This window comes from Ahaetulla prasina, chromosome 3 (genome assembly GCF_028640845.1).
Source record: "Ahaetulla prasina isolate Xishuangbanna chromosome 3, ASM2864084v1, whole genome shotgun sequence".
In the NCBI taxonomy this organism is placed as follows: Eukaryota; Metazoa; Chordata; class Lepidosauria; order Squamata; family Colubridae; genus Ahaetulla; species Ahaetulla prasina.
In genome coordinates, this window is record NC_080541.1 from 218,505,704 (window position 1) to 218,520,958 (window position 15,255).

The 15,255-nt window shown below is 42.3% G+C and overlaps 1 protein-coding gene across 1 annotated transcript in view; it reads right to left on the bottom strand.

Moving 5' to 3' along the window:
* Positions 1-15,255, bottom strand: part of LAMA5 (laminin subunit alpha 5) — a 295,290-nt gene that overhangs the window by 203,676 nt on the left and 76,359 nt on the right. Inside the window, exon 3 of the mRNA XM_058176711.1 lies at positions 5,278-5,395. Coding sequence (XP_058032694.1) covers positions 5,278-5,395 — 118 coding nt within the window. The remainder of the gene's footprint in view (positions 1-5,277; positions 5,396-15,255) is intronic.

Consider the following 15,255-nt stretch of genomic DNA (forward strand, 5'->3'; position numbering starts at 1 on the left):
CGTCACTTCATCCCGGTCTATCCACATCTCTTCAGCCCGGCCTACCCAATGCAAAGGAGAAACATCGGGCTAGCGTGGTTTCAGCTTCGTCTACCTGCATCGCTTCGGCCCAGTCTACCCAATCTGAAGAAGAAATATGCCAGCAGTTTGGGGAGTGGCGTCAAGCTGGCCACGCCCACTCAGCTGGCCATGCCCACCAAGCCAGCCACACCCAGTGAGTGGTGTCAAACTGGCCACGCCTAGCCAGTCGGGGGGGGCCCCAGCCCCCCTCCCCCGGAGGTCAACCACAGCCTTGATGTGGCCCTCAATGAAATTGATTTTGACACCCCTGTTTTAGAGAGTCATTGAAACACAGGTGTCGAGCCCAGCTCCGGCTCGACACATGACGCTACAGGGATCCGGATCATGACAGCAGCCCCTAATCAAAGATCCAAAGGAATGAATTATCAAGGACTTGTTCGAGGGGTGCAGGGATCTGCGTTTGGGAAGCATGGGAAGGAGATCATCACATTGGCGGCCGAGATAGAGGGAGATGAGGGCTGAGTGTTAGAAAGAGCTGCTTTAGTTCCGGGATTTAGCAGATGACGTGGCAGCTGAGGCTGTCAGACGAGGAGGGAGAGAGCGGCCGGGCATCCAATCAACGGAGCAGTTCAGCCATGGGGTGGGGCATGAGCAGCGCGGGATGTTTAAAAGGGGCTGAGAGGCAGAAGCTCTCAGCGCTGACTTTATACAGAAAGACCTCGACTTTTACTGAGACCCAGTTTGTAGCAGACCCAATAAACAAAGTCACGGGTGGAAAGAAAACCAAGTTGGCTTGTTTCTTCTCACGGCGTCTGACACAACTGTGGCTGAGCTAGCCGAGAACAGGATGCAGATGACCATCTGTCTGCAAGGAATACAGATTCTTCCATTGCCCACCATCCAGTCAGAGCTGAAGAAGCTTCTTGGATGAGAAGCGAAACACCTTCAAAGAAAAGTCCACTTGCCTCGTGAAAAAGCACCTTTGGGACAACCATGACCTGAATGACAGAGAATCTCTACAGACATTCACATGTATCCTTCCAAGCTGGTTTCTGGCAACACAAATCAATAGGGGGATCCAAAGTTTCTCAATGACCACATAGTTGTTGTGACCCAAGCCCAAGTAGGTAGTAGTAGACGCAATCAGTTCAAAAACAGACTTTATTAGAACAAACTAAATCAAAGCAAATTCTTCCTAACACAATTCTTCAGTCTTATCACCAACCTTGGTCTAATTAGGCAAACTGCCAAAGGCTTTTCTTGGCAAAAGTTCAAAAGCAGAAGATGCCGACAAGAAATAAATGCAGCAAGACAAGGAGCACGGCTATCAATGTTGTTTTCCGACAAAGAGTCCAAACGCCATTGCTGGTCTTTTAAGCCTTATGGGAGGGGCCAATCATCTCTTGGCCCTACTCCGAGTCGTCCTCTTTGCTTTAGCTGCTCTTGCCTTCTCGCAGCTCTTTGCATGTGTGCACTAGAAACAGGCTCCTTGTGTTCCTCTGCCTCACTACTGTCACAACCTCTGGAGGCTCCAGAGTCCGCACATCACTCCCAGATGGCCCTGCCCCGTCTCTGCCTCCGACGCAGAGCCCTCATCCAGGCCTTCCCCAGCCTCCAGGACTGGCCCATGTTCTTCCTCAGCCTCATCACTGTCCAACTCCATTGCTAGCTCCGCAGGCTGCTGCCGGACCACAATAATAGTTCACATAACAACTGTGGAGATTTATTTAATACATGTGTCAAGGAGGTCGTAAAATGGGATCAAACTCATGTAACAACTGCCTTGCTTAGCAACCGAAATTCTGGGCTTAATTGTGATTGTAAGTCGAGAACTACCACTATATATAAAAAATATACGCCACTGGCATAAACCCTCCTATTATTCTTTAGAGACCCTCTTTGGGATAAAGATGCTTCTTATTCTTTTACCCATGAGGTAAACTTAATGCGTTACTGTCAAAACTGTGAGTTGTAGCACACTCAAGAGATCATCCTGCCAGTTATTCTTTTTCCAGGTTTTTCTGTTTAAAAGATCATCATAAAACTTAATTCACATCTTCTACCAATTACTATTATTTCTCTCTGGAGAAGCCAGTGTTTAATATTTTCCAACCACTTACGGTCTTCTTGCTGTCTGCTCAAAAACGATGCATTTGCCGAGGAAATCGACGCATTTTGCCAAACCTAAGTAGAGGTGGTCCTCAGCTTACAACCACAATGGAGCCCCAAATTTCTGTTGCTATGTGAGATGCTCTTGTGGTTCCCTCTGTGGCCGCTTTGTCTTCCTCCATCTTCCCTGAGTCTTCATGCCACCTGGTGTCGGGTCGACGTTCGGGGCTCAGGACCCCGGACAGCACCCCAAAGTTTGGGGGGCTGGTTGAAGTTTTAAAGGAGATTCGGGTTAACGTCAGGGTTCCAAGTAACACCCCCAATGAAAGAAAACTCTCAAGGCTCAAAGTTTCTCAAAGTTCCATTTTATTACAGATATCATATGGGCACATCTGGGAAAACCCGAATCTGAAACCTTCCAGGTTTTCCCCACCCAAAGGAAAGTCCAAGTCCCTGCCCAGCACCCACAAGTCCATCACATGGTCCAATCAAACCACCGTCCCAACTGGAGGTGCCTCCCAGTCACACCTCTCCAAGTGCAGGGCAAGATGTCCTTGATTCCCAGAGAAAGAAATGTTATTATGGCTACGTATCTCCCCAGCTCCATACAATCCCCCCTCCCAGTTTTCCACAGTACTAAATGTGGCAGGCCTGAAGGTCCAATGCAAAAGATGGCTTCCAGGCCTGAGTTAAGTGAGTTTTGCCTCATTTTACGATCTCTCTGGCTGCAGTCGTTAAATGAATCACTGCGGTTGTTAAGTGGCACGGCTGTTAAGTGAGACTGGCTTCCCCATAGACTTCGCTTGTCAGAAGGTCGCAAATGAGGATCACATGACCCTGGGACACTACAACCATCGTAAATGGGAGTCAGTTGCCAAAAGGCTGAATTTTGATCACTGGCAATGCTGCAACAGTCATAAGTGCGAAAAATGGTCATAAGTCACTTTTTTCAGTGCCGTTGTAACTTTGAATGGTCACTAAATGAGCTGCCGTAAACTGAGATTTGCTCTGCAAACAGTAGGCAGTTTCATACTGAGAAAACAAATTCTCTGACTGAATTGTGGCTCCCATATAACACCCCTCCTGCGTAATCTGCACTGGCTCCCGGTGGTCTTCCGGGTTCACTTCAAGGTACTTGTTATCACCTTTAAAGCGCTCCATGGCTTAGGGCCGGGATATTTACGGGACCGCCTACTGCCACCATTAGCCTCTCACCGACCCGTGCGCTCTCACAGAGAGGGCCTCCTTCGGATACCGTCAGCTAAACAATGTCGGCTGGCAATCTCCAAGGGGAAGGGCCTTCTCTGTGGGGGCCCCTACCCTCTGGAACGAGCTCCCTCTGGGGCTTCGTCAACTCCCCGACCTCAGGTCCTTCCGCCGCGAGCTGAAGACGTTGCTGTTTCGAAGAGCAGGACTAGCGTGAACGTAGTTTTAAATTGGGGTTTTAAATCAGGGGTTTTAAACGGGGTTTTAAATTTGTATTTAAAAGTTTTAGGCCATCAATTGAATTAATTTTCTATTCTTTTTGCTGTTTTATATGTATTATATATTTTCTGTTGTTTTACTGGCTTTGAACCGCCCTGAGTCCTTCGGGAGATGGGCGGTATACAAATATAATAAATCAGTAAATCAATAAATAAATTTCCTTACATTTTCTACTTCAGGGAATAGTGGAAGAACACCATTTTTGGACAGAAATGCATTTTTATCTAAGCAAGTCATGTCCGATTTTACAATATACAGTATTTTGCTGCGATCGTTAGGTGAATCACAGATTCATTAAATGAATCGGGCTTTCCCCCTTGACTTTCCTCGTTGGAGGTTAGCTGGGAAGGTCACGTGACTCCTGGGATGCTGGGAGACCAAGTGCCTGAATTTGGATCGCATTACCACCGGGAGGCTGTGACGGTCATAAGTGCAAGGAGCCATTGTAAGTCACTTTTTTCAACCCCGTCCTAACTTTGCATGGTTGCTAAATGAACAGTTGTAAACCGAGGACTAACTGTAGCCTGTGAGAAAGGTGAGAGAAGTTCTCACGCTGTCGTGTCCCACTCCTCCGCTGACGGGAAATCCGAATCAGGCTTGCCTCTGCAGCTCTGCCCAAAGTCCTAGCAAAGTCCTCAGAGCAGGCAGGAGACCAGAAAGTGACTTCAGCAAGATAAGTTCGACTTTTGCCTGACTCAGAGACTGCCAGAAAGCAGATCCTTTATATAGGCCATGGGGTGTGGCTCCATGACTCAGCACTCATTAAGGCCTGCCCCTCCCTTCCTTCTGTTGCCTCCGCCTATCCAATCTTCTGATGCGAGGATCACTCCAATCAGCTGTTGGTAATAAACCCTCCTCAGGCTCACATGCTGTGGAGGAGGGGGAGGGGTCTAGCTGCTCCGTTTGCCTGGGCATGGAGTCAGGGCTGGGGCAGGGAGGTGCTCCTTCTTCTGCAGTTTGTCTGGGCATGGAGCCAGGACTGGGGCCGGGAGGCATACATTCCTCCGTGTTCGGGAGCAGATAAGAAGGCCCCGGCTGCTCTGAGGGTGGGCAAGACACAACACACGCTCTCTTTTTAAAGGCTACCTGGGCATCCATAAAATATTTACAACATCATGCCAGGTGGAAGGAGATTATACTTCGTCCTCCTCACAATTGCACCCAGTTCCGTTGAAGGTTCCTCAGCTTATATAAATATTAGAATAGAATAGAATAGAATAGAATAGAATAGAATAGAATAGAATAGAATAGAATAGAATAGAATAGAATAGAATAAACAGAGTTGGATGCAACCTTGGAGGTCTTCTAGTCCAACCCCTTGCTTAGGCAGGAAACCCTACACCACTTCAGACAAATGGTTATCCAATCCCTTTTTAAAAACTTCCAGTGTTGGAGCACTCACAACTTCTGGAGGCAAGTTGTTCCACTGATTAATTGTTCTAACTGTCAGGAAATTTATCCTTAGTTCTAAGTTGCTTCTCTCCTTGATTAGTTTCCATCCATTGCTTCTTGTTCTACCCTCAGGTGCTTTGGAGAATAGCTTGACTCCCTCTTCTTTGTGGCAGCCCCTGAGATATCCGAACACTGCTAACATGTCACCCCTAGTCCTTCTTTAAACTTTGCCTAATCAATTAATCCCTTTTAATTTGATCTCATACTCACAGGCAAAGTACTGCCATGGATCATACGTCACTCCAAAATCAGTTGATCGCTCCAGCACCCACAAGTCCGGACGGGGAGAATTTGCAAACTTGATCAGTACGTAGGCCACATGGAACAGCTGTGAAAAAAGGAGAAACAAATGTATATTTTAGCACAAAACAACACAGTTCCGCTCCTCCAAGAACAAACATGGGGCAAGTATATAAAGCTGAAAATTGTATAGTAGGAAAAATTTCATCAAGTTTTGATTGGACACTTACAGGTACTCCTCGACTTACAACAGTTCATTCAGTGACTGTTTGAAGTTACATCAGCACTGCGGAAAAAGTGACTTATGACCGTTTTTCACATATAGTATCATTGTAGCCTCTCCACCGTCACGTTACCATGGTAACTCCACTGTGCTGTACAGTAGAAGCCATTTTTAGGCACAACAGGCTGTATCTTAACAGAACTTGAATCCAAAATGCACAATCACTGTCAAAAGTACTGTGACGCTATAGATATAATTCATTCCTTTTCATTTCTGTGGCCCAGGAGTTTCAGAGTTATGCTGGAATACCCACACAGACACACAGACACACACCGAGGTGTGTTAAGAGTGTCTTATCCCCCACAGTATTTTTTTCCAGAGAGTAAGTCATCTGTGTACCAAGTTTGGTTGAAATTGCTTGAGGCATTCCAGAGTTATGCTGGAACATACACACACAGAGAGAGAGACATTTTTATGTATATAGAAAATACAGCCTATCAGTTGCTAAGACAAGATAGCTTCTGATAAGACCTTCACAGCTCTCAATCCAAGGTGCTTCTAATTCGTTTGAAGACTGAGAGTAAGAATGGAATCTGTATTGTTAAGCAAATTAAATACCCAGAAATACAATGTTTATTAAGAACTAAGAAAAGTAATTAATAGAAAATTAATTTTAAAAAATGTAAAAAAGAGACCGATTTGTGCAGCCATATTCTTGCCAAGACTGAAAAAAAGCATGCAGCTTAAATATATCAGTGCTGGGGAAAAAACTAACAATCTCAGCAACAGAATTCCTCTTTTTAAGCTGGCACTGGCTTTCTCCAAAAATCTTCACTTTATCATCCTGTCAAAAACATTCTATTTAAAAACAAACCACCACCCCTAAAGTGACCCTTATTTTATCAGTAGGGTAAGAATGCTTAAATTAAAACACAGGAAATGTGACGCTTACAGAAATACGAGTCTTACAGTGTTCAAACCAAGGGAATAAAGTTGTCTGTCACTAAATCATCTGTTGTAAGTCAAGGACTCCCTATAACTGTGAGCCACCCAAAGTCATTGGCAGACCAGCAGCTTATCAATTGCATTTCTCTATAAAAAAATAAACAGCTCCATCAACCGTACAACACTCTAAAAGAAAAAGAGAATCTGTGGGAAAAAGTAAAAGAAACACACATTTCTATATTTTAGATATTTGTGGGCTGGATTCTATACTTAAAACAGGTATGAAAATGAGGAAAATTTAACTATATGCTACTCCTGGGAAACAAAAGATTTTTCCTGAACTAGGATCAGGGGTGAAATCTAAAAATTTTCCCTACCGGTTCTGTGGGCGTGGCTTAATTGGTGGGCGTGGGTTGGTGGTCAGGTGACTGAATGGGCATGGCCAATAATAATAAATAATAAAAATAATAAAGTATACAAAACTTGGGAGCGCACCAGTCTACCTTCTTTAAAAATAGAGGCACCGGTCTACCAATTGCCTTTTTTTGGGAGGCACCGGTCTACCTTTTTTAAAAATAGAGGCACCGGTCTACTAGCCACCTATACAGCTGATCAGCTGTAGTGCGGCCCTTTGAAGCACCACAGCAGTCATTTAAGGCCGTTTGCAGCTATATCACCACCGAGAGCTTCAGGGACAGAGAAGACGAACAGCGAGGCATGGGAGGTGCGGGGGAGCAGGGATTTTTGCTACCGGTTCTCCGAACTACCCGCCCCCATCGCTACTGGATCACATGATCCGGTCCGAACCAGGGGCATTTTACCCGACTAGGATTATTTGCAAAGAAAACTAAGGAAGTATATAGGATTCAGCTTCTGCTTTTAATTAATATTGTTTCATCAACAGGATCTAGTTGTTATTGCTTTCTCCTGGCAATTATATGGAGAGTCATATTCAGTTCCAGAACAATAAATACTCTTCTCTAATTAACATTAATCACAACATTTACTATTTGTTACTTTTTTGGTTGTTTCTATATTTATCTCTGGTAGCTTCACAATGTTTATGCCAAAGCCTTTTTGTTTCCTAAATTAAATTTAGGAAATTTTATTTCCTTAATTCTTTCAAGAAAGTGGAAAGGAACAAAAGAATCGTCCCAAGAAATTCTTTTACTCCTTTCCACTTTCTTGAAAGAACTAAGAAACTTCTAGAAACACCAGTTACATTATTCCACCTTAATCCTCCTTTTGGCTACCTTCTTTTTAATTCACATGTTTATCAATTAATTGGTTTTTTAAAAGTATACTTGATCTTCTGAAAAAAGGATATCAAAAAGTCAAGATAATTTTTCTCTTCAACAACAAATGAAAATCCCTTCCTTCCCCCCTCAAATATATCAAAGATAAATATTTAGTATATTTTTATTGTTTCTATTATTTTAAGTGAGTTTTAATATTTTTAAGTTTAATATATTTTGATATATTGATTTTTAAATATTTAAATATTTAATCTTTTAATACATTAAAAGCAGCAATATATTTCTTTGAATTATAAACTGCCCAGAGTCATTGACTGAGATGGGTGGCTACAGAAAAAAAAAATAAACTTATTGAAGGATCGTTCGTAAATATTTAAACATTTCAGCTTCAGATGACGTTTGCTACCCTTAAGTCATTTGCTTAGCATTTTCAAGGTTAAAATATAACATAAAAGAAATGTATGTGCTTTTTTTGTGTGGACACAATAACTTTCTAGGTGTCCCACTGCTTTGTAACGTGGAAAAAAGAAACACACACACACACACACACACTAAAAAGGAAAACCCAACCAGGCCTACATTCCTGAAAAGGTGAAGCAGTTCTTATCTTTCTACAGTAGGTTAATTATGGAGGAATCCAGCTAGAAAGGAATAGAAATCAAACCTCTTCCTCTTTTATTTCTACAAAGAATTCGCTGGATTATATATAATATTGCAGCATGCAGAGGAGGGAGGCAGGGTGAGGCAGCTTTTAAAACACTGACAGAAGGGTGACCATGACTATAAAATAATAAAAGATTGCAATATTAATCTCAAACAACACATATACACCACAGCAAAGGTCACAATTTATCCGCTGAGCATATTTCTCCATAGTGTCTAAAATGCATCCGTAATCTAAAAATAAAAATACAGATCGTCCTTGATTTATGACCTATGTCCTTGACTTAGTTGCTGAGACATTACTTAAGTGAGTTTTGCTCCATTTTACAACCTTCCTCGTCACAGATGTTAAGTGAATCACTGCAGTTGTTAAGCTAGTAACACAGTTGTTAAGTGAATCTGGCTTCCCCATTGCTGGTCAGAGGGTCGTAAAAGGGGGTCACGGGATCCCGGGATACTGCAATCTTATAAATATGAATCTGTTGCCTGGTGTCTGAATTTTGATCGTATGACCATGGGGAGCTGCCATGGTCATATGTGTGAAAAAAAGGTCCTAAGTCATTTTTTTCAGTACTGTCGTTAATTTCGAAAGGACATTAAATGAACTATTGTAAGTCGAGGATTATCTATACTGCATTTCTTGAATGCATGCCCAGATAGTCCTTGACTTACAACTGGTCATTTAGAGACAGTTCAAAGTTACAACAGACCAATGCTTCTTGTCCTGCACTCAGGTGCTTTGGAGAATAGCTTGAGTCCCTCTTCTTTGTGGTAACCCCTGAGATATTAATTAGAATAGAATAACAGAGTTGGAAGGGACCTTGGAGGTCTTCTATTCTAACCTGCAGGAAACCCTATACCATTTCAGACCAATGGTTATCCAATCTCTTCTTAAAAACTTCCAGTGTTGGAGCATTCGCAACTTCTGGAGGCAAGTGGTTCCACTGATTAATTGTTCTAACTGTCAGGAAATTTCTTCTTAGTTCTAAGTTGCTTCTCTCCTTGATCAGTTTCCACCCATTGCTTCTTGTCCTGCCTTCAGGTGCTTTGAGAATAGCTTGATTCCCTCTTCTTTGTGGCAACCCCTGAGATATTGGAACACAGCTATCATGTCTCCCGTAGTCCTTCTCTTCATTAAACTAGACATACCGAGTTCCTGCAACCGTTCTTCATATGTTTTAGCCTCCAGTCCCCTAATCAGCTTTCTTGCTCTCCTCTGCACTCTTTCTAGAGTCTCCACATCCTGGAGACCAAAACTGGATGCATGTAATCTTGATTCTATTTTTTGTTTTGTTTTGTTTTTGCAAGCCATTCAACAAGGGCAGATTGGTGCCCTCAGCCCTCAGCTGCCAAAGTCTGGATTGGCATTAAATCAATCCATGCACATCAGAAATTCTACCTCCTACCTAGGTTATTCGGTGAGGTCTTTTAAGTTCAGCAATTGTATCAGATGATTGTATGTAGAGAAAAGGTACACAGCATAATGACACTTGGCGCAGGTCTCTGTTCGGGCTACAGCTTACAACTTGATTTTTTGCAGCAAAATAAGGTCAGTTGCCATGACAAGGAAAAGAATAACAAAAAACACCTTTTGTGAGTTTTGAGTTACACCTGGTATGTATGATGGCTTCTGGATCTGAATGGAAGTGCACCATGTCATGTTTTGTTTAATTCCTCTGCTATTGAAGTTTAAAAGAAGTACTATTCAATCAAAGATGATTAGGGGACTAGAGGCTAAAACTTATGAAGAACGGTTGCAGGAACTGGATAGGTCTAATTTAATGAAAAGAAGGACTAGGGGAGACATGATAGCAGTGTTCCAATATCTCAGGGGCTGCCACAAAGAAGAGGGAGTCAAGCTGTTCTCCAAAGCACCTGAAGGCAGGACAAGAAGCAATGGGTGGAAACTAATCAAGGAGAGAAGCAACTTAGAACTAAGGAGAAATTTCCTGACAGTTAGAACAATTAATAAGTGGAACGACTTGCCTCCTGAAGTTGTAAATGTCCAACACTGGAAGTTTTTAAGAAGAGGTTGGATAACCATTTGTCTGAAGTGGTGTAGGGTTTCCTGCCTAAGCAGGGGGTTGGACTAGAAGACCTCCAAGGTCCCTTGCAACTCTTGTTATTCTATTCTAAATAATAGATTCTTATCTGTATAGAGATAGCAAACTTGACTGCACTTGTACAGCTGCTGCTGTTAAAACTCTTTTTAATCTTTTTTTTATGTAAAAGTATTTTATTTATAGGTTTAAAAATACAAAATGATGTAATCTAAACTATAAATATAAAATATAAAACAGTTGCAGGAACTGGGTATGTCTAGTTTAATGAAAAGAAGGACTAGGGTGACATGATAGCAGTCTTCCAATATCTCAGATATTAATAATATATAAATCTCTTTTTAATCTTATATTTTAAATACAGGTAGTCTTCGACTTGCAACAGTTCATTTAGTGACTGCTCAAAGTTACAACAGCTCTGGAAAAAAAAGGACTTCTGACCATTTTTCACACCTACGACCTTCGTAGCATCCCCAGGATCATGTGATCAAAATTCAGATGCTTGGCAACTGAGTCATACTTATGACCATTGGTATGTCCCAAGGTCATGTGGTCCTCGTTTGCAACCTTCTGATAAATGAAGTCAATGGAGAAACCAGATTCACTTAACAACCGTGTTACTAACTTAACAACTGCAGTGATTCACTTAACAAATCATGGCAAGAAAGGTCATAAAATGGGTCACAACTTAGTTAAGAAATGTCTCACTTAACAACAGAAAGTTTGGGCTTAACTGTGATCGTAAGTTGAGGACTACCTGTATTATGATTGTTCTGATTTTTCAGGAACATCAGACATGATCCAATGAGATAATTAAAAGAAGAATCTTCACTTCAGTCTGATGAACTATAAGATACGGACCTGACCAAATACCAGGACTTGATCTGGACCCTCATAAATTTTCTTGATTTTTTTCTCAAAAAGATTTATAAATTATTTTGTTGTTAGTTGCGAAGTCGTGTCCAACCCATCGTGACCCCATGGACAACGTTCCTCCAGGCTTTCCTGTTCTCTAACATCCCCCGGAGTCCATTTAAGCTCACGCCTACTGCTTCAGTGACTCCATCCAGCCACCTCAATCCTCGCGGTCCCCTTCTTCTTTTGCCCTCAATCTTTCCCAGAATTAGGCTCTTCTCCAGCGAGTCCTTCCTTCTCATTAGGTGGCCAAAGTATTTCAGTTTCATCTTCAGGATCTGGCCTTCTAAAGAGCAATCAGGGTTGATTTCCTCTAGGACTGACAGGTTTGATCGCCTTGCAGTCCAAGGGACTCGCAGGAGTCTTCCCCAGCACCAGAGTTCAAAGGCCTCAATTCTTTGGCGCTCAGCCTTTCTTATGGTCCAACTTTCACAGCCATACATTGCAACTGTGGGGCCTCTGTGGCTCAGACTGCTAAGACAGTCTGTTATTAACACAGGGCCGCAGTGTGGCTCAGGCTGTAAGATAGCCTGTTATACCAGCTACAGGTACCGGAACAGACTTGTAAGTGGATCACAAGCTTCCTAACAAACAGGAAGCAGCAGGTGAAGCTAAGCAAGATCACATCAAATACCTGTACAATTAGCACAGGGGCCCCCCAAGGCTGTGTGCTCTCCCCACTTCTCTTCTCTCTGTATACCAATGACTGCATCTCCAATGATCCATTTGTTAAGCTACTGAAGTTCGCAGATGACACAACAGTGATTGGTCTCATTCGAGACAATGACGAATCCGCATATAGATGAGAGGTCAAACGACTAGCATTGTGGTGCAACCAAAACAATCTGGAACTGAACACACTCAAAACCGTAGAAATGGTGGTAGACTTTAGGAAAAACCCTTCCATACTTCCACCTCTCACAATACTTGACAACACAGTATCAACAGTAGAAACCTTCAAATTTCTGGGTTCTATCATATCGCAAGATCTCAAATGGACAGCTAACATCAAAAACATCATTAAAAAAGGACAACAAAGAATGTTCTTTCTGCGCCAACTCAGTAAGCTCAAACTGCCCAAGGAGCTGCTGATCCAATTCTACAGAGGAATTATTGAGTCTGTCATTTGCACCTCTATAACTGTCTGGTTCGGTTCTGCAACCCAACAAGAAAAACACAGACTTCAGAGGATAATTAGAACTGCAGAAAAAATAATTGCTACCAACTTGCCTTCCATTGAGGACCTGTATACTGCACGAATCAAGAAGAGGGCCGTGAAAATATTTGCAGATCCCTCGCATCCTGGACATAAACTGTTTCAACTCCTACCCTCAAAACGACGCTATAGAGCACTGCACACCAGAACAACTAGACACAAGAACAGCTTTTTCCCGAAGGCCATCACTCTGCTAAACAAATAATTCCCTCAACACTGTCAGACTATTTACTGAATCTGCACTACTATTAATCGTTTCATAGTTCCCATCACCAATCTCTTTCCACTTATGACTGTATGACTATAACTTGTTGCTGGCAATCCTTATGATTTATATTGATATATTGATCATCAATTGTGTTGTAAATGTTGTACCTTGATGAACGTATCTTTTCTTTTATGTACACTGAGAACATATGCACCAAGACAAATTCCTTGTGTGTCCAATCACACTTGGCCAATAAAATTCTATTCTATTCTATTCTATTAAACAAAGCTGCCTGCAATTACTGCAGGCTCGAGTCCCACCAGGCCCAAGGTTGACTCAGCCTTCCATCCTTTATAAGGTAGGTAAAATGAAAACCCAGATTGTTGGGGGGAAATAAGTTGACATTGTACATAAATATACAAATAGATGAGACTATTGCCTTACACAATGTAAGCCGCCCTGAGTCTTCGGAGAAGGGCGGGATATAAATGTAAATAAATAAATAAAAAAAACACAGCTGCTTGCAATTACTGCAGGTTCTAGTCCCACCAGGCCCAAGGTTGACTCAGCCTTCCATCCTTTATAAAGTAGGTAAAATGAGGACCCAGATTGTTGGGGGCAATAAGTTGACTTTGTATATAAATATACAAATAGGATGAAGACTATTGCTAACATAATGTAAGCTGCCCTGAGTCTTCGGAGAAGGGCGGGATATAAATGCAAATAAAAAAAAAACTGGGAAAACCATAGCCTTGACTATACGCACTTTTGTTGGCAGGGTGATGTCTCTGCTTTTTAGTATGCTTTCTAGCTTTGCCATAGCTTTCCTCCTGAGGAGCAAGCGTCCCCATCTGCGGTGATCTTGGAGCCCAGGAAAATAAAATCTGTCACTACATTTATAACTATACTTTAACTAATTAGTACTTAAACTAGAAACTAGATCTCAACTTATGACCAGAATTGGGACTGGAAATTTCCATTGCTAAGCAAGACAATTTTTAAGGGTTCACACCCATAGTTGTTAGATGAATCACACAGTCATTAAGTGAATCCAGCTTCCCTCATTGACTGCTAGAAAGCCAGGTGGGAAGGAACTCAAATTCCACATAATTCTCCCATTTATAATCAAAGACTACTCAACAGAAACGGAAAAATGGAAAATTTCCCAGGCCTATAGATGTACCTTCCTCAATATTTTCTTCACAAAATGCCATGGATTGTATTTCCAGTCAAGGCTTAATTGCACATCACTTCATGGTTGTTGCTTCTATTGAAAAACAGGCTTTGACCATATATTTCTCCATTCTCTATTGTAGCTTTGAAATTTGAACTCGGTGTCATGTTGATAGCACCTCCATTTCTCGGTCCTCTGATTCTTGTGCGTTGTCCAGGAATTTATTTCCAGCCTCCAACTGACCTGAACCGATTTTCTGCATCCAATCTAACCTCCCGGGCTTGAATGCAAAAGAAAACAACTTAATTTAATTTCACTAAAAGCAAAGCTTTTAGCAAAACCTAATCATGTCCCCACTGAGTCCTTATCATCTGATAGAAATCTTAATGAGTTCCTCTCATTTTATGTCATCCAGATGAAGAGAAAGAACCTCATGTTCTTCCCATAAAGACCATTACCATCACCATTAGCATCTTCCACTGGAATGAAGGGGAACGGAGGGAAAAATTCCGCAAAGCAATTAAATGAGGGCAAGTCCTCCCCAAAACTGGATCAAGTCATAGATGTACCGTAATTCACAGCTCTAAATTGTAATGCAACCTGTCCCAAGGTGCTTTTTTCAACAGGCAACTGGACTTTCTTGTTTTTCTTTGAAGACGTTTCACTTCTTATCCAAGAAGCTTCTTCAGCTCTTGACTGGATGGTGGAGAATGGAAGGATTTATAATCCTTGCAGGCAGCTGATCATTTGCCTTCTTTTAGACCAGTGGTTCTCAACCTTTATAGTGCTGCGACCCCTTTAATACAATTCCCCACGATGTGGCAACCCCAACCATAAAATTATTTTCGTTTTGAATTTATCGTGCCTGAAGCCGTATTGACTAGCGATCTGAACTGCTTGCGATTGCCTTGAGGACGGAGGCATTAAAGCGGAGTCTCCTCCCCTATTAAGTTTATGGAGCCTGAAGCCAGATTAGGCTAGCGATTGGGAGTGATTGCAGCTGGCTTGAGAGGGAGACATCAGAACAAAGATTTCTCTCTTTTTTAATTCATCGCGCCTGAAGCTGAATTCGGCTAGCGATTTGAAGAGCCTGCAGCTGGCTTGTGAAGTCAACCATTGGAGCGCGATTCTTCGACTCGCAAGTATACTTCCCATATTTCTGATGGTCTTAGGCAACCCCTGGCAAATCGTCATTTGACCCCCAATGGGGTCCTGACCCACAGGTTGAGAATCGCTGTTTTAGAGAGTCACTGAGGCCACCGGGAGATTTATCTGTGTCCTCAAGGTC